The 27,811-nt window shown below is 43.3% G+C and overlaps 1 protein-coding gene and 1 long non-coding RNA gene across 2 annotated transcripts in view; one reads left to right on the top strand and one right to left on the bottom strand.

Moving 5' to 3' along the window:
• Nucleotides 1–3,015: 3,015 nt before the first annotated feature.
• LOC120930863 lies at nt 3,016–4,083 on the top strand. The gene is made up of 3 exons (XR_005747758.1): nt 3,016–3,313; nt 3,553–3,757; nt 3,894–4,083. It is a non-coding gene; the product is annotated as an uncharacterized LOC120930863 (long non-coding RNA).
• Nucleotides 4,084–14,921: 10,838 nt separating this feature from the next.
• FAT2 (FAT atypical cadherin 2) overlaps nt 14,922–27,811 on the bottom strand; it is a 180,860-nt gene continuing 167,970 nt past the window's right edge. The window contains exon 24 of the mRNA XM_040345126.1: nt 14,922–16,301. Coding sequence (XP_040201060.1) covers nt 15,838–16,301 — 464 coding nt within the window. The 3' untranslated portion in view covers nt 14,922–15,837. The remainder of the gene's footprint in view (nt 16,302–27,811) is intronic.

The raw sequence follows: 27,811 nt of genomic DNA, 5'->3' as shown, positions 1-27,811 counted from the left end.
TTCTATCAATTGCCAGATCAGCGTCTGACAGATCAGGGACCAGCAACTTCATAAGGTCCTGGGCATATTGTTGCAGTTGGTGGGGGAGGACAGATTCAGGGACACCACGGATCTTGACATTGTTCCTCCTGGATCTGTCCTCCAGGTCCAACACCTTTGTTTTGAGCCAAGCCAGTTCATCCTCCTGGTCGTTATGGGCATCCACCAGTGAGTTAAAAGATGAAGCAAACTCCCCCATCTTCTGCTCCACATGATCCACTCTGCCCCCCAACTCCTGCACATCAGCTTTAAAACCCCTCATGCACTCCATCATATCCGCATGGAGGGAGCTGCGGAGGGACACCAGCATGTCTTTCAACATGGTGTCTGAGAGCGGGTTGTCAGCAGTGGGGAAAGAGTTAATGGGTGCCGCCAGCTCCCTGGTGTCATTTAGTGAGTCCTGCAACGTGTCCATCCTCCCACCGGAGCATTCAGGGGAAAGCCGCGGCTTAGATTTTGCTGGGCTGCGCACCAGGGGTGAGGAGGCCTCGGGGGACCTATGTGCTTCACCTGGGAGCGGGTTAGGACTCGTAGGGGCCGAGCTGGAGCCGCTGGAGGAGGACGGCGAGGCGCCGCCGGCGCCATCTTGGACTAGGCCGCGGGACGCCGGGGAGAAGAAGTGGGACAGTTTCTGTACCTGCGGAGCCGTTTTTCTCTTGCGGGCCATCTCGGGAGACTGGACGATCCGGTGGAGCGATCTGGAGGGGATAGAGCCGTAGATGGAGCCTCGGTGAGTTGATTCCCCTACGAATGGCGCGGAGCTCTCTGCCTACACGTCCATGCAGAAAGCCCGGTAGCCACGCCCCCCGCCCCTTTCCTTTTTGATGTTCGACCCCCAATATTTGAGGACACCGAGGAGGAGGAGTTAGAGGGAGTGTCAGAAGAATAATCTTTATATTTCCCATCTCTATCTGCTTTGCCATTCTTTTTGGGATTTTTATTGTTTCTGAACCTTTTGATGTTATCCCATTTATATGCTCTCCCTTCCCGAAATGCATTTTTGTCCCTCCAGTATTTTTTCTCTTTTTTAATCAAAATCAATTTACTAAAGGTTTCTAGATGATCCTTGAGTTTTTGTTCAAGATCAATATATTCATCTAGGATTTTCAGTGGGGTAAGTTTGATATAGAGGGCTTCAATTTCTTTGTCTAATATCTGAAGTTGCTGGCGATACTCATTTTGTAGCAGTTGCATCAGGTTCTTGGAACATTCATCTAATCTGGCCTCCCAATTGTTTTTGAGTTCTTTACTAATTGTGTCCAAAATTGGAAAGATCTGGATACGTAGTCCAATTGGGTTAATATGTTCGCTAATGTATCTATCTCCATGGACTGTATGTGCCAGTGCAAGGCCGCTTTTTTCTCTAAGACCTTAGTCAGGTTGAAGAATAGGGATGCCAGATCGGATGTAAGTTGTTCCTTACCTTGATAGTTCTTTTCAATTTTGGACATAAGCTCCTCCCATTGACCACCCTTGAGATCCCCCATGATGTAAGGGCACCGTCCTGGGCAGCCCTCCTACCAGATAGACACAGAGAAAGAAGGAGAGAAAAATAAGTCGAGAAATATTTTCAACAAAAAATAACCAAAATACCTAATCCTCAAGAGAGAATACCCAAAAATCAGTATGGGTGGTTTAAATAGGCTCCGGGCCCTAATCTCATGGGGTTACCCAATAGAGTTCAGGACAAAAACTAAACCAGAGTCTAAGGCCGGGTACTCACGACCAAACATGTATGGTGAAAGCGGTCCGTCGGACCGTTTTCACCATACATGTCTGCCAGAGGGCTTCTGTACGATGGTTGTACACACCATCGTACAGAAGTCCGCGCGTAAACAATACGCGGGGCGTGTCCGCGGTGTCGCCGCGTCGATGACGCGGTGTCGCCGCGACAATGACGCGGCGACGTGGGCGGCCCGCCTTTAAAATGCTTCCACGCATGCGTCGAAGTCATTCGACGCATGCGAGGGACGGCGGGCGCCTGGACATGTACGGTAGGTCTGTACTGACGACCGTACATGTCCGAGCGGGCAGAATTCCAGCGGACTGTTTTAAAACAAGTCCAGGAATATTTGTCTGCTGGGAAAAGGCCCGGCGGGCAAATGTTTGCTGGAATTCGGCCCGCTCGCGCCCACACACGACCAAACATGTCTGCTGAAACTGGCCTGCGGACCAGTTTCAGCAGACATGTTTGGTCGTGAGTACGGGGCCTAAGAGAAAAAGTTTTTTAATTTTTTTATGAAAAAAAGTAGAATCTATGCTAAAATGCATGAGCCGGGCGAGGTATATAGGTGTGTTGTCCACCCTGGAATTTTGAAAAAGATTTAGCTCATGTATAGAGGCATAATGTTGCCAACATCCCTATGTCAATACAAAAAATGGATTTTTTGCCTGTCAGTCTATAAGATACTGGGGTCCCACATAACCATATAGAACTCCTTAGTATCACATCTAGGAGTTCGTTTGTGGTTTTATTTCCTTCCCTTTGGGGTGGAATTGTGCTGGGACACATTCGGCCCCTTTTCCTACTCCTGTATACATGTGAGCTGTTCCACCAGCCCTTTGGCTGCCTCGTTTCCTCCCAATGGGCATGCATGGGCTTATCTTTGAGTGTGTCTTTTTGGGTGTGTCATGTGCGGCGGGGGCCGCCCCCTGTTGGTGGATACGGTTCCGTTCTGTGTCCGGCCATGATCCGTTGAATGGGCGTGTAAGGCGGCGTCACTAGAGACGCGCCGAACATTTGACTTCAGCCCGCACTCCCGGCGCGTCACAATCGAGCGACCTTCGACGCACCTGATTGGTTGCGCCGTGGCCGCACGCCTCATTGGATGCAACTAGATATGCTCAGGTCCCAGCGGAATGACGCACTAGATGGGTGACGCCAAGCGTCGAGCTGGAATGCTGCGCTTCCTCTTGGTTGCAGCACGGCCAGCTGACATAGGTGTCTGCATCGAATGCTCTATTTTCAGGCTCAGCTGATCTGGAGAAGGCAGGGACTATTGTGGTTAGGCTTTCCTCGCTAGTGATTTGATCACTAATGACAGCTGCTCTGTTACAAGGAGATCATTCATTTCACCTGGGGCTGCATCATCAATGGTAAGTTTATAAGGGAGTCAGAGGGGCTTGTCCAGCAATCATTTCCCTACCCTCCACTGTTGGAGAGGGAGGTCATTTTGGTCTCTGACCACCTTTTTCTTTTCTTTTATTTTTGATTTATTTTTCATCTCCACTTGGAATGCTGGTCTATCCATACTGAGCCTACTGATTAGGAGTGGTGAGTACTTTTTGGTGCTCTTTTGTTTCACTCTGTGTTTTGTTGCTGGGTATTGGTCTAATGACCCTTTGTGTTTATTTAAATTCTCCCTTAGTTGTGATACCTCATATCCATTATTGGCTGCTGAGCCTACTGATTAGGAGTGGTGAGTACTTTTTGGTGCTCTTTTGTTTCACTCTGTGTTTTGTTGCTGGGTATTGGTCTAATGACCTTTTGTGTTTATTTAAATTTTCCCTTAGTTGTGATACCTCATATCCATTCTTGGCTGCTGACACTTTTTATGTGAATACGTTTGTTATTTCACACACCCCTCATGGTCTTGGAGCCCTCTGGGAATGGGGGAGACCTATGGGCATTGAGCATACCATCTGACTTGGCCGCATTGGATCCGGCGCACACACGGGCTCTCTGGGGACGATCTGGGCACTCCAAGCTTGGGAGAGGGTGAGTTTCCTTTTCCTCCCCCCTGCATGTTGAGCTTCCCATTTCCTCCCCCCTATTGTCCACATGCTGCAGTGTCTGTGTCTGGTAACAAGTATTTTCATTGTATATATGTATTTTCTTATATTTCATCTTTCAGAAAAACCTCACTGCTAATGTTCCCTGAAGAAGGATGTATTACTAAAAGCATTTGAAACGCGTTGGAAACGACCATCCATACCCCCAGTTTTGTGCTGGGGTACATGATGATCTCATAGCAGCAGTTTTTTCCAATTTTTTATTTTAGATGTTGACATACTACTGTGAAGTGTTTATTCTTTGACTATTTTTGTAATAAATTTCTATATTTTTATGACCCAGTTCTCACCATACTTGTTGTTGCCCTTAAAGTCCCACCTCCTATAGAGGTATCCATTTTTTGTATTGACATAGGGATGTTGGCAACATTATGCCTCTATACATGAGCTAAATCTTTTTCAATATTTTTTATTTTTTGGAATTTCCTATCTCTTTCTATCCTACAGTAGTGCTCACCAGCACAAATAAAGAAGGCACTTTCACCAGTGGGGAATCAGACAACAAAACAACTTGGCAGGCATTATAACCCTTCTCTACTCTATCCCAAAAAAAAATTGGGCTTTGAAGTGTATCCAAACCCAAGAACAAAAATGTTATATATTGCAGCTTACTAGTCCTTAGATGTGATGGCTGCATTTGTTTTATTTTTTTCAGGTTTTCTCCCCTTTGTTTTCATCTGGTGATCCTCCAGTAACACACTTTTTTTTCATTTTGGATAGATTTAGGGAGGGTTATAAACCTTGTCAGATTTTTTTGTGCCGTCTGTGTCCTATTGGAGCGATATCCCTTCATTTCCTGCCCCGTAGTCAAAACAGGAAGTGAGAAGAAATCCCTGCAAATTAAGGGAATTTCTAATCCATCTCCACTCTATCCAAAACCAAAAGAAGTTTTGTCTTTAGTTATCCCAAAAAATGACAGATCGCTTTCTCACCACCTGTGAAATGCCCTCTAAAATGTGATCCACTTTTTAGAGGTGACAAAAGTACAGCAACTGAACGCAACATTTTTAAGTGTATAGGGCTGTGCCACGACAGCTGTGCAACTGCAGGTAATGTATGAGGTTGTGGCACAGTGATTCAGCTCTTTTGGTGAAAGGTGACATATCCACCTCCTCACTGTCTGTCAAATGCCCTCTGAAAAGTGATCACTTTTCAGATGTGCATCAAGGGCTGCTGCATATGAGAATGGTCCATAACAGCTTCACCATGTTTTCTTTTGTAATCTGAAATGATTGCACTAATTACCACAAGTAATTTTAGTCTACTCATCCCAATCATGTTTATTTACATGGTGTCCACAGGTCATTGAGGATCCTAATTCTTGACATTCTTGGTCTTGATCACACAAGGCCATAATCAATGCAATCAAACTGATCAAAGATGACAAAAAATGATAGGTGGTTCCTTTTTAGCATTACAAGGCTGCACCTGCTATGTATTCCCAACTTCAAAGTGTGAAATAATTACTGGGCCTAAATTACAACTGGTGACCAACACTTCCAAGTGACTACATTTCTTTGAACATTAGGCATGTAGGCTGTAAATGTTGACAGGCCAACGTCAATTATATTCTTTGGTAAAACTTAAAGGCCCTCCCAGGAGTTGTGTTATTCAAAAAGGATAGTCCACTGTAGGAGTGTAATTCTAATAAGATTATGGTGCTTAGGGAAAAATCAGGTTCAAAAGTTGCTAAACTTATGTAAATGTAATTGTTGGGTCATCATCATCATCATGTTGCTTCTAATGAGAATATTCAGCATTTTCAGTGGTGAATAAAAAAAGCGGAAGGCTGTTGTAATTTTTGGTAAATTACAAAAAAAAATAAACCTCTGCCCAATCAATTCTTCCTAAATGCCGCAAACCTGTGCAAATAACCTCCTAATGTAGCTCACACTGGCATATCTTCCCACACCATCAATTAAATATATACAGTATCTCACAAAAGTGAGTACACCCCTCACATTTTTGTAAATATTTTATTATAACTTTTCATGTGACAACACTGAAGAAATTATACTTTGCTACAATGTATAGTAGGGAGTGTTTAGCTTGTATAACAGTGTAAATTTGCTGTCCCCTCAAAATAACTCAACACACAGCCAGGCCCGGATTTACTCCCTTTGCCGCCCCAAGGTCAGGTCCTTCAATGCCGCCCCCGCCTGCGCAGTACAGGGGGGACATTATCCGCGGGGGGACTTTTTCGGCAGGTCACTGAGAAGCGGGGGGGGGGTGCTGTTGCTGCCAAAAATGACATTGAGCATTGGGGGGTGCTGCTGCCGAAAATGACAAAATGACATTGAGAACCGGAAGGGGGGTTGCTCACCTCCTCTTCCCTCTGTTTTTTCTCCTCACACCATCCGCATGACAGGGTCCCCGGGAACTCCCGATATGAAAGTAAAAGTGTCCTCTCCTCTCAGCCGCAGTGCCGCCCCTGAACCCACTGCCGCCCCGAGGCCTGGCCTTGTTGGCCTTGTTGGCCTTGTCTGGAATCCGGCCCTGCACACAGTCAATAATGTCTAAACCGCTGGTAACAAAAGTGAGTACACCCCTAAGTGAAAATGTCCAAATTTCTCCCAATTAGCCATTTTCCCTCCCCGGTGTCATGTAAATCGTTGGTGTTACAAGGTCTCAGGTTTGAATGGGGAGCAGGTGTGTTAAATGTTGTGTTATTGCTCTTACTCTTTCATATTGGTCACTGGAAGTTCAACATGGCACCTCATGGCAAAGAACTCTCTGAGGATCTGAATAAAAGAATTCTTGCACTACATAAAGATGGCATAGGCTATAAGAAGATTGCCAAGACCCTGAAACTGAGCTGCAGTACGGTGGCCAAGACCATACATCGGTTTAACAGGACAGGTTCCACTCAGAACAGGCCTCGCCATGGTCGACCAAAGAAGTTGAATGCACATGCCCAGCGTCATATTCAAAGGTTGTCTTTGGGAAATAGATGTACGAGTGTTGCCGGCATTGCTGCAGAGGTTGAAGGGGTCAGCCTGTCACGGCTCAGACCATATGCTGCATACTGCAAATTGGTCTGCATGGCTGTCGTTAAGGGTGTACTCACTTTTGTTGCCAGCAGTTTAGACATTAATGGCTGTGTGTTGAGTTATTTTGAGGGGACAGCAAATTTATACAAGCTCTACACTCACTACCTTACATTGTTGTCAAATGAAAAGATATAATAAAATATATACAAAAATGTGAGGGGTGTACTCACTTTTGAAAGATACTGTATATTTAAAGTGCAGTAAGTAGCAGTTCAAAAGTATTTATATACCACCTTTTATATGCATACTATATATACCCAACTGAAAACAAAATAAATTCAAAACCACTATATTATTGATCCAAATGTAGATGTCCACCAATAATCAATAAATGTCTACAGTGTAACAATTTCAAGAAAACAAGGGCGTTTATGGGATTTTTTTTATGTCCTCTAGACATGTTTTGCTTTGAATCCGGATTCCTAAAGGAGAATGCACTACAACAGAACAAACCCTCCATGTATTCGTTTCACCTGATTGCTCACTGTCTTTAGTGAGTGTGCACCTTTGAAGCATTTAGTAATAAATAAGCACTGCCGTGAGAAACGCGTTTACTGGCTGTCCATGGACTGTGTGTATATCTTTCTGTTTTCTGCATTTTAATGGCAGGATTTTAAAAGGTGTTTTATTCTTGGAGTGCTGCCACTCTCACTTTTCCACTTTAATCGGTTTTGGATGCGGACCAGGCATTCAAAGCAGCTGTGGAACTCCTTGAGTGGTGTGTACCCTGTGGGCAGGATTCAGAAAGATCAGCGGATCTTTCTGCTGGCATAACGTATCTCAGATACGTTACGCCGCCGTAACTTTGGGCGCAAGTTCCGTATGCAGAAAGAACTTACGCCCTTAGTTACGGCGGCGTAACGTATGTGTGGCGGCGTAAGCCCGCCTAATTCAAATGGGGATGTTGGGGGCGTGTTTTATTTAAATTTCACTTGACCCCGCGTATTTTACGTATTTTGTGAACGGTGCATGCGCCGTTCGTGAAAAAATCCCAGTGCGCATGCTCGAAATTCCACCGCATAACGTCATTTCTTTCGACGTGAACGTAAATTACGTCCAGCCCTATTCGCGAACGACTTACGCCAACGACGTAAAATTTTCAAAACTCGACGCGGGAACGACAGCCATACTTAACATAGGATATGCCTCATATAGCAGGGGTAACTATACGCCAAAAAAAGCCTAACGTAAACAACGTAAAAAAATGCGCCGGCCGGACGTACGTTTCTGAATCGGCGTAACTACCTAATTTGCATATTCCTCGCAGAAATATACGGAAGCGCCACCTAGCGGCCAGCGTAAATATGCGGCCTAAGATACGACGGTGTAAGACACTTACACCAGTCGGATCTTAGGGAAATCTATGCGTAACTGATTCTCTGAATCAGGCGCATAGATACGACGGCCCGTACTCAGAGATACAACGGCGTATCTCGTATCTCCTATCTGAATCCGGGCCTGTGTGTTTGTCAGTATATATCATGTGCACAAATGTGGAGAAAGATGATACAAGAAGAGTCCATGGATCCACACAGCCACCTCTGCACAAAGCAAGCCTCAGGCGCTATATGAAAAAGCCTTCACATGCTTTCAGAAGTGCCCAGCTGAAGCACATGGGCCCATGTATAGGCTTTTTCCCATTTGGCATTTTTGGTCATGACCTATTTTACGTAATACTGCTGCTGCTCCACTTTTTGTGAGGTCCACCATACAAATGGTTCAGAGTAAGCTATATGTAGTTACACCAATCACCCACAGGCTTCTTTACTGTAGCGATAACAGCAAGCCAGATGAGCAGTATTTATTTATTTATTACTGGCATTTATATAGCACCATAAAATGACATGACAATTTACATACCACTCATTCACATCTGTTCCTGCCCTCAAGGAGTTTACAATGTAAGGTCCTATCTTACATACACATACATGCCAGGGCCAAATGAGACAGGAGCATGTCTTTGGAGTGTGGGAAGAAACCCATGCAAGCACAGGGAGAACATGCAAACTCCATGTAGACAGTGTCCTGGTTTGGATTCGAAACAAGGACCCCAATGCTGCATGAAGACGTACTAAACTACTGTGAAGCTCCAGACACAAGCTGTATTTGAATAAGAGACAACCATCATTTACTTGTCTGAAGCTGAAGTTTCACCTGTTTAGATTTTTACTTATTTAGTTCTTCCTTTCCACCCTCATTATACATGCTAATAAATGTTTAAAAAAAAACCTTTCCATTTTTTTTACAAACCTTATTGTTTGGGACAATACTTCACAATGCAGCATCAATAGGCTTTTTCTTTTGCGCTTATTTTTAAAAATACATGAGCACTATATGTTATTACATGGTATACATAAAGTCTTAATGTAATAGGATGGACTGGCCCTTTAAATATTTATATTATTGGCCTTTGTTTACATAACAATAAAATAGATTGTGATATACAGTGTATGTATATGTATATGTGTATATATATATATATACTGTGTGTGTATACAGTATATATATATATATATACAGTATATAAAATCTCAAATTCAACTAACTGTACAAACAAGGGAAAACCACCCCAATCTATAACTAACCTTTGCTGTAAGGTAAGGTGCATGTGGAAGGGTAACACACATCACGAATAAACAAAATATTTACCGCTCTAAAAACAGGGCCAGATTCACAGAAGAGATACGACGGCGTATCTCCTGATACACCGTCGTATCTCTTGTCGTATCTATGCGACTGATTCATAGAATCAGTTCCGCATAGATAGCCCTAAGATCCGACAGGCGTAATTGACTTACACCGTCGGATCTTAGGATGCAATACTTCGGCCGCCGCTGGGTGGAGTTCGCGTCGTTTTCCTGCGTCGGGTATGCAAATGAGGGTTTACGGCGATCCACGAAGGTTTTCGCGTTCGTTACATCGTCGCTAGTAATTTTTTCCCGTCGCAAAGTTAAGCCTGCTTTAACATGACTTAACTTTAGACGAGCCATGTTAAAGTATGGCCGTCGTTCCCGGGTCGAATTTCAAATTTTTTTTTTTTGGCGTAAGACGTCCGGGAATACGAATGTACGTTACGCACGTCGCCGTTCTAAAAAATGACGTCACTTCGCGCAAAGCACGGCGGGAATTTCAAAACGGAGCATGCGCAGTACGTCCAGCGCGGGAGCGCGCCTAATTTAAATGGTACCCGCCCCATTTGAATTGGGCGGGCTTGCGCCGGACGGCTTTACGTTACACCGCCGCAAGTTTACAGGTAAGTGCTTTGAGAATCAGGCACTTACGCTGAAAACTTGCGGCGGTGTAACGTAAAGACGTTACGCCGCCGGAGTTTTTTGTGAATCTGGCCCAGAGGGTTAAGCTTGCATACATTTGCAAATACATTATATTGTCAAAAGTATTGGGACACCTGCCTTTACACACACATAACATTTAATGGCATCCCAGTCTTAGTCCATAGGGTTTCCATATTGAGTTGGCCCTCCCTTTGCAGCTATAACAGCTTCAACTCTTCTGGGAAGGCTGTCCACAAGGTTTAGGAGTGTGTCTATGGGAATGTTTGACCATTCATCCACAAGCGGATTTGTAAGGTCAGGCACTGATGTTGGACGAGAAGGCCTGGCTTGCAGTCTCCGCCACTAATTCATCCCAAGGGTGTTCTATCAGGTTGAGGTCAGGACTCTATGCAGGACAGTCAAGCTCCTCAACCCCAATAAATAAATAAATAACCTCACACCATAATCCCCCCTCCACCAAATGATTTGGACCAATGCACAAAGCAAGGTCCATAAAGACATGGGTGAGCGAGTTTGGGGGTGGAGGAACTTAACTGGCCTGCACAGAGTCCTGACCTCAACCCGACAGAACACCTTTTGGGATGAATTAGAGCGGAGGCTTCAAGCCAGGCCTTCTCATCCAAAATCAGTGCCTGACCTCACAAATGCGCTTCTGGGAGAATGGTCAAACATTACCATAGACACACTCCAAAACCTTGTGGACAGCCTTTTCAGAAGAGTTGAAGCTGTTATAGGTGCAAAGGGCGGGACGACTCAATATTCAACCCTACGGACTAAGACTGGGATGCCTCTAAATTCATTTGTGTGTAAAGTCAGGTGTCCCAATACTTTTGACAATATAGTGTATATGTGTAAGCCACAGTGATTGCATCAGGGCACCTCTGTGTACTGCAATCCTAACTATAATTTTGAGAGTCTCCAAGTGGAGCTTATATGTCAGAGAATAGTTTAAGGGTAGGTTTGCCTTGAGGCACCCCCACCCCTTGTTAGGAACTTAGGCAACAGAGGTGCCTTGATGCAGGCACAACAGCTTACACATATATTTGAGAATATGTGCCAACTAAACCCTCTGTTTTTAATGTTAGACAGTGACAATTTTTTACATTTTCTTTTTTAAGCTAGCTGGTAAGTGAGCTGGAAAATGTGTGTTTGTTCATGCATGTGCACCTTACTGCAAAGGCTAGTTATAGGTTGTGGTCAGGGCCATATTCCCAACAAGGTCGCCGGTTGTAACACACAGCGGGAGGCTGCTGTGTCACGGAGCTCACTGTGAAAAGTTTGCGCACGCTGTGATAAAAGTCCCGCCCTCCTCCTAGACCAGCTCGTGTGATAGAGGCAGTGTTCTGTCTATCACACAAGCTGGTCTAGGAGGAGGGCGGGACTTTTATCACAGCACGCTCAAACTTTTTACAGTGAGCTCCGTGACACAGCAGGAGATGCCCGATGTGAGTAATGCACACACTGACTGGTGAGGCTACATTGTTTGGCACAGTAAGGCTGCAATGATGGTGAGGGGGGCTGCAATGATGGTGAGGGGGGCTGCAATGATGGTGAGGGGGCTGCAATGAGGGCACAGTAAGGCAGCAATGATGGTGAGGGAGGCTGCAATGAGGGCACAGTAAGGCGGCAGTGATGGTGAGGCTGCAATGATGGTGAGGCCGCAATGATGGACACGGTAAGGCGGCAATGATGGGCATTTTTTTTGGCAGGGGGGTGGCATTGAAGGACCCGGCCTTGGGGTGGCAAAGGGAGTAAATTCGGGCCTGGTTGTGGTGGTTGCCGCTTGTTTGTACAGTTGGTTGAATTGGATGCCTTCAGCTGCCATTGTGCTGGGCACCCTGTTAGTCCTTGTGTCTTTAAAGAGAGGTGGGGTCTCTCCAGGCAAACCTTCCCCTAATCTATCCACTGCTATATGTGCTCCACTTGGGGACTCAGAATTAGAACCGCAGTATACAGAGGTGCCTTGACGCAGGCACTGTGGCTTACACTTATATTTGCAAATAAGTGCTAACTAAACACTCTGATTTTATTGTTAGACAGTGATTTTTTATTTTGTTTTGCAGGCTAGCTGCTAAGTGGGCTGGGAAATTATAGTTTATACAGTACAGATCAAAAGTTTGGACACACCTTCTCATTCAAAGAGTTTTCTTTATTTTCATGACTATGAAAATTGTAGATTCACACTGAAGGCATCAAAACTATGAATGAACACATGTGGAATTATACATAACAAAAAAGTGTGAAACAACTGAAAATATATTTCATATTCTAGGTTCTTCAAAGTAGCCACCTTTTGCAGCAGACACATCTCTAGAACTGTTAAGAGGAGACTGTGTGAATCAGGCCTTCATGGTAGAATATCTGCTAGGAAACCACTGCTAACGAAAGGCAACAAACAGAAGAGACTTGTTTGGGCTAAAGAACACAAGGAATGGACATTAGACCAGTGGAAATCTGTGCTTTGGTCTGATGAGTCCAAACTTGAGATCTTTGGTTCCAACCCCGTGTCTTTGAGCGATGCAGAAAAGGTGAACGGATGGACTCTACATGCCTGGTTCCCACCGTGAAGCATGGAGGAGGAGGTGTGATGGTGTGGGGGTGCTTTGCTGGTGACACTGTTGGGGATTTAATCAAAATTGAAGGCATACTGAACCAGCATGGCTACCACAGCATCCTGCAGCGGCATGCTATTCCATCCGGTTTGCGTTTAGTTGGACCATCATTTATTTTTCAACAGGACAATGACTCCAAACACACCTCCAGGCTGTGTAAGGGCTATTTGACCAAGAAGGAGAGTGATGGGGTGCTGCGCCAGGTGACTACCTCTTGAAGCTCATCAAGAGAATGCCAAGAGTGTGCCAAGCAGTAATCAAAGCAAAAGGTGGCTACTTTGAAGAACCTAGAATATGAAATATATTTTCAGTTGTTTCACACTTTTTTGTTATGTACAGTTGTGTTCAAAATTATTCAACCCCCCAATGCTGTAAAGGGTTTTAGGGAATTTAGTGTACATTTGTAATTGTATTCAGAATTAAATCCTACAAGGACTTCTTAAAGAACCATATGCAACTAAAATGACATCAATTGGTTTTGTAATACAGTAGTAAATGTTTATTTTGTGAATTCTTCATTTACACAATTATTCAACCCCTTAAAGACTACCACTCTGAAGAACAGAGGTTCATTAAAGTGTTTTCAATCAGGTATTGAAAACACCTGTGGATGTCAGGGAGCAGCAATAAAGCCTAATAAGCACCAATCAGGCAGCTTTATAATGACTGTGATATTCGGCTTCTTCTAGACATTTACTGGTGTGGTTACAAACATGGTGAAGTCAAGAGAATGGTCCAGGAAGACAAGAGAAGAGGTGATTACTCTTCACAGGAAGGGCAATGGCTATAAGAAGATTGCAAAGATGTTAAACATACCAAGAGACACCATAGGAAGCATCATTCGCAAATTAAAGGCAAAGGACACTGTTGAAACGCTACCTGGTCGTGGCAGAAAGAAGATGCTGACTTTGACTGCTGTGCGCTACCTGAAGCGTAGAGTGGAGAAAAGTCCCCGTGTGACTGCTGAGGAACTGAGAAAAGATTTGTCAGATGTGGGTACTGAAGTTTCTGCTCAGACAATACGGCGCACACTGCGTAATGAAGGCCTCCATGCCAGAACTCCCAGGCGCACCCCCCTTGCTGTCTCCAAAGAATAAGAAGAGTCGACTGCAGTATGCAAAAATCATGTGGACAAACCACAGAAAATTTGGGATTGTGTTCTGTGGACTGATGAAACTGTTTGGGCCCATTGATGAATGCTATGTTTGGAGGAGGAAGAACAAGGCCTATGATGAAAAGAACACCTTGCCTACTGTGAAGCATGGCGGGGGGTCAATCATGCTTTGTGGCTGTTTTGCTTCAGCAGGTACAGGGAAGCTTCAGCATGTGCAAGGTACCATGAATTCTCTTCAGTACCAGGAGATAGTGGATAACAATGTGATGCAGTCCGTCACAAACCTGAGGCTTGGGAGACGTTGGACCTTTCAATAGGACAATGATCCCAAGCATACCTCCAAGTCCACTAGAGCATGGTTGCAGATTAAAGGCTGGAACATTTTGGAGTGGCCATCACAGTCACCAGACTTAAATCCGATTGAGAACCTCTGGTGGGACTTAAAGAAAGCAGTTGCAGTGCGCAAGCCTAAGAATGTGACTGAACTGGAGGCTTTTGCACATGACGAATGGGCGAAGATACCCGTAGATCGCTACAAGACACTTGTGTCAAGCTATGCTTCAAGTTTAAAAGCTGTTATAACTGTAAAAGGATGTTGTACTAAGTACTAAGATTGAATGTCAATTGGGGGTTGAATAAAATTGATAATGATGTGAGCACAGAAAAGACATTTGTGGTTATTTCATTGTAAATGTTATGTTATATTTGTCTGACCTACACGTGCCTCTTTGATTTAATTGTAAGCAGGATGACTGAATAATCAAAATCAATGTCAAACTGGGCAAAACAATCAATTTTAGTGGGGGTTGAATAATTTTGAATACAACTGTATAATTCCACATGTGTTAATTCATAGTTTTGATGCCTTCAGTGTGAATCTACAATTTTCATAGTCATGAAAATAAAGAAAACTCTTTGAATGAGAAGGTGTGTCCAAACGTTTGGTCTGTACTGTATATAATCTCAATAAGATCTGAAAAAATTGATTTTTCACAAAAAAGATATTATACCCACTAATATATTCCATATTTATAAAAATTATACTTTATTGCTTTTACAAATTTTGTATATATACACAAGAAAAACAATATTAAACATCTTTTTGGAAGGAATAAACAGACTGGATGGATGTCTAAGTAATAACTCACATGATATACATACGTACATACATACACATCTCTGTTTTTTACAGTGTTATTTAACAGTGTGTATTTCCTGGCCCACTTTGAAGGTGGCACTGGCAGAATCAAATTGCTCAGTGGGTAGGATAACATTTCTACTGCAAATACCATAATACGCCATAACTGCCAACCCCAGCTCATTCGATTGAAAAATGAAGAAAAGATCAATAGTTTAACATTCTCTGATCTGTTATGTTTGCTCATATACTGCTGTTCAACCATTTCAAATTGTCCAACAGAAGCCTGGGTACAATTGTCTTGTTGAACTGTTATATGTTACTAGTCTGGCATTCAATCCATACATTCTATTTTCTAGTGAGATTGCATAATGATAATGTGTCACAAAAGTTTTTATATCCTGAAAAAAATGTACAGTGCTGTCCATTAGGTTTGTTGATTCCTCTTAGGAGCTCACAACCAAATTCCCTGCCAGAAGTAATACTGTGCGCTATACAGCTCTTTAGGGTCACTAGGACTTGGCCAAATTTATCATGCCCAGCATGGTTTAAAAATATGCAACTTTGCACTCTCGATTATCTCTTGGACCTGAGTTCTTCCATGTCAGGAACTGGAACGGCGAACACATGTCCAACATCAAGTTGGCAGGATCCCAACAATACTCTCTGAGGCATTTTCCTCTTTGGCTGCTTGTAAGCCTGAAGGAGGGAGCCCATGGCTGTTCCCAATTCTTAGTGTTCCAGCTTTCTCCTTCAGGTATGCTAACCCCTTCCAATGAAAGTTTTTGAAACAAAATGTTTAAAACATAACTTCCTCACAGCTACCATAGTCACTTTCTGCCAGGTCTGGTGCCTGAAAGTTTGAATTGGTCATTGGTGGAAGCCCACAGTCTGCATAAGAAGGCTGGGCTATGCTCAGTCTCACACTTAAACGCCTGAATCCTTCATCAGATGGGTAGGGCATACCCTCTGGTTGCATTAGCGGTGAGGGATAGTAGCTAATTGCAGTGTACTGGTCTTGGCAGTGAGAAGGTGCTGGGAGAAAGTCATCCAGGTTTCGGTTGTTGTAACAAGATGGAAGAGGAGCTCTTTTGCTTTTGGGCTGCAATGGAAATGGGAATCCACCAAATAAGGGCTGTTGCTCTGGTTCTCTTGGGAGAGGTGGGACTGGTGGCACAGAAGACAAGGGCTTGGACTGAGGGTATCTTTGAATTTCCACAGGATTGTTGCCGGATGGCCAGTATGATGAGTCCCCCGTATACACTGAAACCAAGAAGAAAGGTGTACTATTAGAGTAAAATACGATTATATAATTTATTAACCATGGCAACAATTTTGCCTTACCCTATAATGCTTTCACAGGTGGTTATAGGTTTAGAAGCATTGTAATGTTATTACTTATTTATTACATTCATATATTATTCTGAGCTTTATAGAGAATATTAAACCAACCATCACATCAGTAGTAATATCCCTGATCATAAATACTATAGATTTTACAAAAAAAACAGTGCAGAGCTTAAAGGGGTTGTAAATGTTAGTTTTTTATTTTCTAAGTAGGTTCATTTAAGCTAGTGCATTGTTGGTTCACTTACCTTTTCCTTTGATTTCTCTTCTAAATCTTTTTTTTCTTTGTCTGAATTTCTCACTTCCTGTTTCTCCTCAGTAAGCTTGCCCCCATCATCAGCTGAGGTTAGTCAGCCGGATCAGCTTACTGAGGAGGAACAGGAAGTGAGAAATTCAGACAAAGAAAATAAAGAAAAAACACATTTAGAAGGGAAATCGAAGGAAAAGGTAAGTGAACCAACAATGCACTACAGTAGCTTAAAGGAACCTATTTAGAAAATAAAAAACAAACCTTTACAACCCCTTTAATTGTGTGGTGTGTGCTGGGTAGTCCAATCAGAAAGCCCAGCACTAACTTTCTCTTCTTGTTTCCTGCACCTTCAGATCTAGAAAGCACTATCTCTATTTGGAGATGAGGAGAGGATCCCTCCAATGATTCAGTGTAAACTGAGTTCCTGCTATTATCACAGGCCTACACAACAGAGCAGTAAGCCAGCCATATAAAACCTTGGAGTAGCAAACTTTCACTCACCACAAGGTTCACATTTTATGTTTTCCTAATTAATTTATATTTTCTTGAGTAAAAATAAAAAAATATATAAAAACATAATGGAACTCCCCTCCGTTTTGTCTTTGAAATTTAAAATTGAAAAAAAAATTGTTGCTGCAGCATGGAGGCGAGTATGTCCACACTTCTCTTTGATTGATGAGCTGGTTAGAGGTTTTCTGCAGACATAGCCCTGTATCTTGGACCAGTTCTTGCATTACCTTTGTGTTCTCTATTACGGCTCTTCAGCCATTTCATACTTTATAGCGTAACTTTCAACAATATCTTTTCTGTCTGTGGGTTACTAATCAGGTTTGAAATCTGCAAAGTACCAGTAAGTTTTGTTTTAAGACTTGGAGCAGAAGGACTACATTTAACCCAAGGAGAGCATACAACCTCAATTTAGTTCTTTGGCCTAGAATATTAAAATTGTAATACTTGGATCTGTTACAAGTTGGTACAGGTTGATCTGCCACCTATTAAACCTTTGTACATCCAATCTCCTTACACAAGGACATAGAGATAATATAATGGAATAGATATGGGATCCCACCCTAGATAATCACACTTCACTGTGACTTCAGGCACTGGAAGAAATGTGAGTTTACATTTTCTACAAGCCATAACTTGTTGTTGTACACCTGAGTCATGCAGGACACATCAAACATTGTATAGATTTATTTTCTCACTTTAAACTGAGATTATCGTTCTAAGACCCAACCTACACTATTTGTAGATATTTTCTACATCTAGGCTACATAAAAAAAATTGCTAAACTTTCCGACTTATTTAGAGCTTTACTAGTTATTGTTTGTATCTATGTAGCCACATAACTTAAATTCTGTATGATTTTATTAGTGTAAAGATATGAGCCGGGTAAAAAACTCAAAAAACAAGAATCACCTCCATTGGCAATTGGTACTTTAGTCTACTGCACAGAAGCAGTGAGCTCAATCTACATGACATAATGGAGAGACTGACTGACGTATATGATGTCCATTTTTCACTAAATTTAAATTGGGTAAATGTTGAAATTGGTTGCTTTTAGTGATTTTGGTGGATCCCCTTTTGAAAACAGCCATCTGATTTTTTTAAATGAAGCCAGAGATCTATTTTAACAACTTATCACCCTATCCTGGCGTCCTTTAATTGGGTCCTGTACACTCCGGAGATGGGACGGATCAGCGATCATGTCACCACTGTGATTGGCTGTCACAGTGGTCATATGATTGAGAGCTGGTCTTGCCAGCTACCGATCAATACTGGAGACTGACAGAGGTAGATCAAAATAGCACCATGATTTTCAAGTGCACTAAGATTCATCTTTTGAAGGAAAACTATCACTATATTTAGTGCAAAACTCATTAAAAGGTAGTTTACGCATTGTGGTTGGAGCTCAGAGTGATTGTACGTGCAGTTTAACTGCAGTTTTAGGTACTCTCCCATTGACTTCTTTTAGAACGTTCGTTTTTGAAAGCGCATGAGATACAGGATTTTGATTAATTTTCATGTAATAGAAGTCAATGGGAGAACACCTAAAACTGTGGGTAAACCACACATAAAATCGCACTTTGCCCAAACCAGAGTGCACCGATGTGAACGTGCTCTAACAGTAAACCTACAATGGCACTAAACTTAAAGGCTTAGTCCACTTTTAAGACCACATTTAATGTTAGACTCATATTTAGAATGTAACTTAACTAATGGTCACATTCCGCCCACTGCTGTGAACTGCTCCCCCACTCCACACACTTACCTGAATTGGTAGGGTACATCTCCCCACAGCCTTCTATTTTTGTTTAAATTCCATCTGTACAACCAGATCATTCATTCACGGGTATCCGTGAATGGGAAAACTATGTGTCTCATCTTCCACTGTGGCAGAGCGACTCACAGATATCAATGAAGCCCAAGTTAAGTAAAGTTACTGCACTTGTAGTCCAATGTTTACTTTCTCCATCCCTATAACTGAAAGTTAGTTCCTCCTTATATACCTGAGCTGGGGGTAATTAATGCAGGAGCCGGTGCATTGCACCTACAATGCAATAATCATGGTTGCAATCCTCTGCAATAAAAAAATCTAATACATGCACAATTAATATGGGTGCATTTATAAAACTGTTTTGCAAAGGTGAACTATCCTTGGGGAAGGACAGCAGACACCAGCAGGTTACACCCATGTCTTAAAAGGGGCCCCATCAGCCCTCAGGGTCTCTGTAAGGCCCCTTTCACATGGGCCGGATCCAGTTTTCCTTAGGAGAGGATCTGTCCACTGATCCATTGCTGAGCTGAGTGGAGCTGCTGGAGAACAGATCCGTTCTGCTTATGCAGTATGGATATGGACACAGCCCGCTCTGTTCTTCGGATTTAAATAGATCCGCTGTCCGTTTATACCTGACTGCCCTACGATCTGATCTGGCCAGATGGAGTTAGCTGGGTGTAAACGGATACATGTCTATTTACATCCATAGAGCAGAATGGAGGGTCTCATTGGGTCCGCCCTGAAAAACGAACAGGTGGACCCAATCGGACAGCCGTATAACAGGGGCCTAAGCCTCCAATGCAAACATCAACTAACTAACAGACTTGGTTTGAGAGCAAGCAGCACTAAAGCACAACCACTGTGCAGTGCTGTGCAGGAAGCAAACATGGCTCCTTTCAATATATTTGAAAATTATGGGCCAGATCCACAACCAGCAGGCGCAACGTAACTTTTGTGATTTAAGTTACACCGCCGCAAATTACACAAGTTAGTGCCCGATCCACAAAGCACTTACCTGGAAATTTGCAGCGGTGTAACTTAATGCCGTCCGGCGCAAGGCGGGCCAATTCAAATGGGGCGAGTCCCATTTAAATTAGGCGCGCTCCCGCGCCGGACGTACGGCGCATGCTCCCGACGCTATTTTCCCGACGTGCTTTGCGTTACGTTACGTTGCGCTGAGTTTTGCGACGGGTAAAAAAGAGATGCGGCGGGAAAAAAAATGTAAAAATAAATTTGACAGCGACGCGGGAAAGACAGGTATACTTTTACATGGTGTACTAACTTTACACTTTGTAAAAGCAGCCCTATCTTTGCGACGGCAAACTAACACTTACGGAGACTTAACGAAGAGAAAAAGCTTCATGGATCTCCGTAAGTGCTAATTTGCATACCCGACGCTGGATTTCGACGAGAAATGCCCCCAGCGGCGGCCGCGGTACTGCATCCTAAGATCCGACAGTGTAAGTCCATTACACAAGTCGGATCTTATGCCTAGTACACACGATAGGATTTATCCGCGGATACGGTCCTCCGGACCGTTTCCGCAGATAAATCCTCTGAGGATTTTGATCCGATGGAGTGTACACACCATCGGATCGAAATCCGCGCCGAATTCCCATCGCGATGACGTGTCGCGCCGTCACCGCGATGATAAAGAGGCGACGCTGTGATATAAGGAATTCCACGCATGCGTCGAATCATTACGACGCATGCGAGGGATGGGTTCGGACGGATCGATCCGGTGAGTCTGTACAGACCACCGAATCAATCCGCTGGAGCCGATTCCAGCGGATAGATTTCTTAGCATGCTAAGAAATTTTTATCCGCTGGAAATCGGTCGGCCCGAAATATATCCGCGGATAAATATCCGCTGGATCGTACACACCAGCGGATCTATCCGCTGAAACCGATCAGCGGATCAATTTCAGTGGATCGATCCTCTCGTGTGTACGGGGCCTTAGGGATATCTATGCGTAACTGATTCTATGAATCAGCCGCATAGATAGAAACAGGGATACGACGGCGTATCAGCAGATACGCCTGCGTATCACTTTTGTGGATCTGGCCCTAAGTTTCTATTTCTAAATCAGTAACATGGATTCATAAGATCTTTCAAAGAAAAGTGATTATTTTCTGTAAAATGACATGCAAGCCTGTGTATAAAACATTGCGATACATTAGTGCTGAGTGATCAGCGCTCTTGTTTTTGGTGCAGAGAGTGCCATTATAAAGGACCCTATCACACTAACCCTACCTGTAACACTAAGGCCCCGTACAGACGAGCGGACAGTCCGATGAAAACGGTCCGCCGGACCGTTTTCATCGGACATGTCCGCTCGGAGATTTCGGTCTGATGGTTGTACACACCATCAAACCACAATCCGCGCGGTGATGTGGCCGCGACGATGACGCGGCGACGTGCGCGACCCTGGAAGGTCAATGCTTCCACGCATGCGTCGAATCACTTTGACGCATGCGAGGGCTTTCGGCCGAGTGGACATGTCCGGTAAGTCGTACAGATGACCGAACATGTCCGACGGACAGGCTTCCAGCGGACATGTTTCTTAGCATGCTAAGAAACATTTGTCCGCTGGAAACCTGTCCGATCCGCCGAAAAATTGTCCGGTCGGACCAGTTTCAGCAGACATGTTCGGTCGTGTGTACGAGGCCTTACACCAAACCCTCCCTGTAACCTGAAGTCTCACCAGCAAAAGAAAGAGTCAGTGTGACACGACTGTAAATATGCCTTGCTAAAAGTGTAAGTAAACCCCAACGATAAACTTTACCTATCTGCTCACTTTTGGTCTATTAAATATATCACTTTTCTTGTTAATTTTTTTTTTATTATATATATATATATATATATATATATACTAGTGAATGTGCTCTGCGTTATCTCTTCAATACGTACAAAAAAAAACGATTGAATCCAGTGGACTTGTACGTTCCAGCTGCAGTTTTATCGGCTCACTTCTGTGAACTCCAAACATCCCCCAATGTTATGGAGACGAGGAGTGGATTGACTTCCTTTCCTAGAATGACAACACTGCTCCTCCATACAATACAGTGATCAGTGAGTAAAGCCCTGTACACACGATCGGATATCTGATGGAATCTAATCCGATGGATTTTTTCGTTGGATATCCGATGAAGCTGACTCTCATTAGTCTTGCCTACACACCATCGGTCAAAAATCCGACCGTGCCCAATGCGGTGACGTAAAACACTACGACGTGCTGAGAAAAATTAAGTTCAATGCTTCCGAGCATGCGTCGACTTGATTCTGAGCATGCGTGGATTTTTGATCGATGGACTTCCACACAGACGATCGTTTTTTTCTATCGGTTTTTTATCCATAGGAAAAATTTAAGACACGTTCAATTTTTTTTCACCGATGGAAAACAAACCGATGGGGCCCACACACGATCAGTTTGTCCGATGAAAACAGTCCATCGGTCCGTTTTAATCGGACAAACCGTTTGTGTGTACAGGACTTTAGTGTTGTCACCTTTGGAAGGGTAATAAATTACTGGCAGGATCACCAGGTGAAAAACAAAATCGCGGGGGTGTCGATGCTTGTGACCAACGGTCGCGATGACCACCGGCCACGAGCAATCGCGGGCACGAGAGGCAGAACAGGGATGTGTGTGTGTAAACACACACACATCCCTGTTCTGTTCTGAGAAGAATGACAGATTGTGAGTTCCTAATAGCTAGGAACCAAGATCTGTCATTTCCTCTAGGTCAGTCCCCTCCCACTACAGTTAGAAACACGCCTAGGGAACACAATCAACCCCTTGATCGCCACCTAGTGTTAACCCCTTACATGCCAGTGACATTTATACAGTAAACAGTGAATTTTTATAGTACTGATCACTATATAAATGTCAATGTTCCCAAAAATGTGTCAGAAGTATCTTATGTTTCCGCCATAATGACGCAGTCCCGATAAAAATTGCAGATCGCCGCCATTAATAGTAAAAAAAATTATAATAATAAAAATGCTATAAATCTATCCCCTATTTTGAAGGCGCAATAACTTTTGCGCAAACCAATCAATATACGCTTATTGTGATTTTTATTACCAAAAATATGTAGAAGAATACATATCGGCCTAAACTGAGAAAAAAAATGCTTTTTTTTTTAAAAAAAAAATGTGGATATTTATTATGGCAAAAAGTACAAAATATTGGGCCAGATTCACAAAGAGATACGACGGTGTATCTACAGATACACCATCGTATCTCTGACGTAAACTGGTCCTATCTATGCGCCTGATTCATAGAATCAGATACGCATAGATAGGGCTAGATCCGACAGTGTTACAATGTGTTACACTGTCGGATCTTTTTTTCAATTAAAAAATGGCGCCGGGGGCGTTCCCGCTGATTTACGATAAATAATATGTAAATCAGCGAGATACGCAAATTCACGAACGTACGCGGACCCGTCGCAGTGTTCTTACGTCGTTTCCGTAGCGGTTTTCCGTCGTATACTTACCCCTTCTTTTATCAGGCGCAGCCAATGTTAAGTATAGGCGGCGTTCCCGCGTCAAATTTGAATTTTCCTACGTCGTTTGCGTACGCCGATTCACGAACACGCGCGTCGCAAGTCCCGCTCACGTCGCAACCACTGACGTCCTAGTGACGTCAGTGGGAGCAATGCACGCCGGGAAATTCCCCCGGACGGCGCATGCGCATTTAAATCGGCGCGGGAACGCGCCTGATTTAAATAGTACACTCCCCTAGCCGCGGAATTTGAATTCCGCCGGGGGATTTAGGATCCGCCGTCGCAAGTTTGGAGGTAAGTGGTTTGTGAATTAGCCACTTGCCTCCTAAACTTGCGGGAGCGGATCTTAATTCACGTAGAACGAGCGGATCTATAGATCCGCTGCGCTACGTGAATCTGGCCCCTTGTGTTTATTTCTAAATTGTTGCTTTTTTTTTGTTTATAGTGAAAAAAATAAAAACCGCAGAGATGATAAAATACCACCAAAAGAAAGCTCTATTTGTGGGAAAAAAGGACATCAATTTTGTTTGGGTGCAGCGTCGCACGACCGCGCAACTGTCAGTTAAAGCGACGCAGTGCCAAATCGCAAAAAATGGCCCAGTCATTCAGCAGCCAAATCTTCCCGGGCTGAAGTGGTTAAACCATCAGCCGTAAAAATTGCACTTAATTTGTCAAAGCCCAGGCAACTTGTCAATGAAATCACCATTTCCCCTTTATTATATTGAGAGCCTAATGTCAGCCCATAACTATCTACTACATGGCAACACAAATTTTCCTGCCCGGAGGAAAAAATTGAATTCAGATGTTTGTTAGAGTACTTGTCAGTGAACATGGCACTGAAATGTGTGATAATTACACAATCCCCCACTGCCTGGAGTTGCTAACAAAAGTGGCAAAGTCACCCCTTGCATTCCAGGGCTTTACAAAGAGCAAACACTGTCAATCACAAGCATGTGGATTCCAAGGTTTTCAGCAAGTGAGGACAGGAAAATCTTTGCTGCTGTCGCTCACATCAACCAACAGATGTCAGCAAACCCTCAACCCTGCATAGTGTCCCCACAATGCTGTATGTTACACATAAATGTGTTACCTGTCTGTATTATACAATAAACGTACAGTCTATCAGAAGAAACATTTTAGAATTTTCTGTATAAACAGAAGCTTTTTTTACCTCTAAAGCATACATCTCTTAAAGGGATACCGATATTAAAAATGTTAGCTGCTTAAAGCTGAACTCCAGCTTTACCTTCAGTTTGTCACAGTTGTACAGGTGGCCCACCGCCTATCAGACACTAGAGGGCAACAGAGAGGCAGTGGGCTTCCAGGCACTGGAATGCTTTCTGCATTCTAGCACTCAGAATAGAGAGAACGTTTTTACTGTCTTGGCCTTGGGAGGAGAGCGATTGTGATGCAGACAAATGTGATTAGGTAAGTGACTACTAGTGGAGGTAAGGTGCACTGCAACTGCAACTGACCACCATGAGTGGAGGAAGGGGAGGTAAATAGCACTGCAACTGAGGATAAGTGGGGTGAGGGTGTACAAAAGCACTGTAAATCTACCTCCTTTTGGGGAGGGGGGGTTTAGGTTTATTATTGCGGTCCCTGACACCAGTGCTAGGGGTTATTATTTTGTCCGCTGACACCAGTACTAGGTGTTATTATTGTGTACACTGACACCAATGTTGGAGGTTACTATTGCAGCCACTGACACCAATGCTGGTGGTTTTGATTGCGAACACTGACACCAATGTTTGAGGTTATTTTGCTCTCATTTACTCATCAAAGTGCATTGCATAACAAGCAGCAGGACTTAAAGTTGCCGCATTTACACGATCGGAATTTCCGATGGAAAAAGTCAGACTGACTTTTTCCATAGGAAATTCCAACCGTGTGTATACCCCATCGGAGAAATTCCATCGGAATTCCGATAAATTCCATCAGAGTTTAAATATAGAACAGGTTCTCTTTTACTCCGATGGAATTCCAATGTGCTTTTGGACGGGCAAAAGCCTGATCGTGTGTACGCGGCATTACTTGAAGCAATGCACCTTGAGGCCTGGTTCACACCTATGCATTTTTTGTGCGTTTCAGTTTTGCAGAAACACACTATGGTTCATTTAACATGGTTCCTTTGGGTCACGTTGACATCTGTGCATTTTATGAAAAGGACCAGGCACCAGCAGGTTGTGATTTTGGTTTCATAGACTTCAGTAGATCAAAAACATGTATTGAAAAACTGCAAAATGCACCTGGTATTGGCATCAACTGAAACCTGCATATGTGTGAACCAGGCCTAATGCCAGAAAATGCACTGCCATTGTGCAGCCCTCTGTGTAGGGACCCTCACTTATGGCCCTCTCTAATTTTAAAGTTGACCACTACTGATTGTTCCTAGTCTGCTGTTCAGTCCTTCCAATCATGAAGGCATCATAAGTGGGGCTACCTAGGGCAGTCTGCATGCAAATACAGTCTTGCTAGGAACACTCGCGCCTCCAGACTGAAACCCACCCATGAAGGAGATTTATTTTTTGCATAGCTCCTATGAAGAGTAAGCCCATTTCTTGTATGAAGTTTGAGGGCTCTTGAGAGAAGTATTGAGGTAGGGTGAGGTTTTTGAGAGCTATGTACGGCATCCCTTCCACCAGCCTTGATCTGCCTTCATTGTTTAACCACTTAAAGACCCGCCTATTGTAAATGTACGTCCTCTTTTTAAACATGGATATCTCAGTAACGGCAGCAGCTGCTGCCACAACTGAGATATCCATGTTTTCAGCGGGCGGCCGTGTAAACGATAACGGCGATCTCCGCGGCGGATTCGCCGCGAGATCGCCGTTATCGGTGGCGGGAGAGGGGCCCTCCGCCGCTTACCGGAGCCGTCGGTAGCGGCTGAGGAGATCCGATGCTGCCGCCTGGAGAGTGAGGACTTGAGTGAGGGCAAGATGGCCCCCACCCGTCCTCATAGCTCTGCTGGGCGGAAGTGACGTCAAAACGTCAGTCCCGCCCAGCCTCTTAAAGAGACAATTTTTTTTCTGTCATTTTTTTAAATGACAAATTTTCCTTTTTTTTTTTTTTTTTTGCATTTAAGCCTAAATATGAGATCTGAGGTCTTTTTGACCCCAGATCTCATATTTAAGAGGACCTGTCATGCTTTTTTCTACTACAAGGGATGTTTACATTCCTTGTAATAGGAATAAAAGTGATCATTTTTTTTTTTTTTATATTTTAGTGTAAAAAAATAATAAAATCAATAAAATTAAATAAGAAAACAAAAAAAAAAATTTTTTAAAGCGCCCCGTCCTGACGAGCTCGCGCGCAGAAGCGAACGCATACGCGAGTAGCGCCCGCATATGAAAACGGTGTTTAAATCACACAAGTGAGGTATCGCCGCGATCGTTAGAGCAAGAGCAATAATTATAGCCCTAGAGCTACTCTTTAGCTCAAAAAAATGCAACTTATAGAATTTTTTAAACGTCGCCTATCTAGATTTTTAAGGGTAAAAGTTTGACGCCATGCCACGAGCGGGCGCAATTTTAAAGCGTGACATGTTGGGTATCATTTTACTCGGCGTAACATTATCTTTCACAATATATAAAAAAATTGGGCCAAATTTATTGTTGTCTTATTTTTTAATTCAAAAAAGTGAATTTTTTCCAAAAAAAGTGCGCTTGTAAGACTGCTGCGCAAATACGGTGTGACAAAAAGTATTGCGATGACCGCCATTTTATTCTCTAGGGTGTTAGAAAAAAAATATATAATGTTTGGGGGTTTTAAGTAATTTTCTAGCAGAAAAAACTGTTTTAGTCTTGCAAACACCAAATCTGAAAAACACCTGAGGTCTTTAAGTGGTTAAAGAACTAATGATATCACTTATTTTAAAACAAGGTATGAAAAGAAGACAGGTTTTATTTTAGAATGTAATTATGTAATTAGCATGTGGCCATAAGAAGGGAGGACCAAATATAAGCCGATCGGAACAGTCTTAAACCCAAAACAATATATTGCGGCTTACCAATCATTTGATGGAGCGGGTGCATTTGTTTTCTTTTTTAGCCCCCCCCCCCCCTATACAGTTTTCACCTGGTGATCCGGCCAGTAACACACTTTCTGTATAAGAGTGCCCCCACTCTGGACGAAGGAGCCCAGAGACACCTTTGAACTGCAGCATTGTTGGTTTGAGGGGGAAAGTCAGTGTTAGATGCAGATTTAGATAAATTAGAAAATTGAAGCTAAACTCCAGCTTACATTGCAGTTACAGCAGCAGTTTTGTTCCTTTTTATGTTTCCTTTTACATAAATAAAATCTGATCATTGTAAGCACCCCAGTGTATGGTAAATGGTTTGTCTCGTCACTCTAACTGCTACATTAGTAGGACAGCTGTTTCAGTTGGAA

Source organism: Rana temporaria, chromosome 3 (genome assembly GCF_905171775.1).
Source record: "Rana temporaria chromosome 3, aRanTem1.1, whole genome shotgun sequence".
NCBI lineage: Eukaryota > Metazoa > Chordata > Amphibia > Anura > Ranidae > Rana > Rana temporaria.
This window is presented reverse-complemented; position numbering and strand designations above follow the sequence as displayed.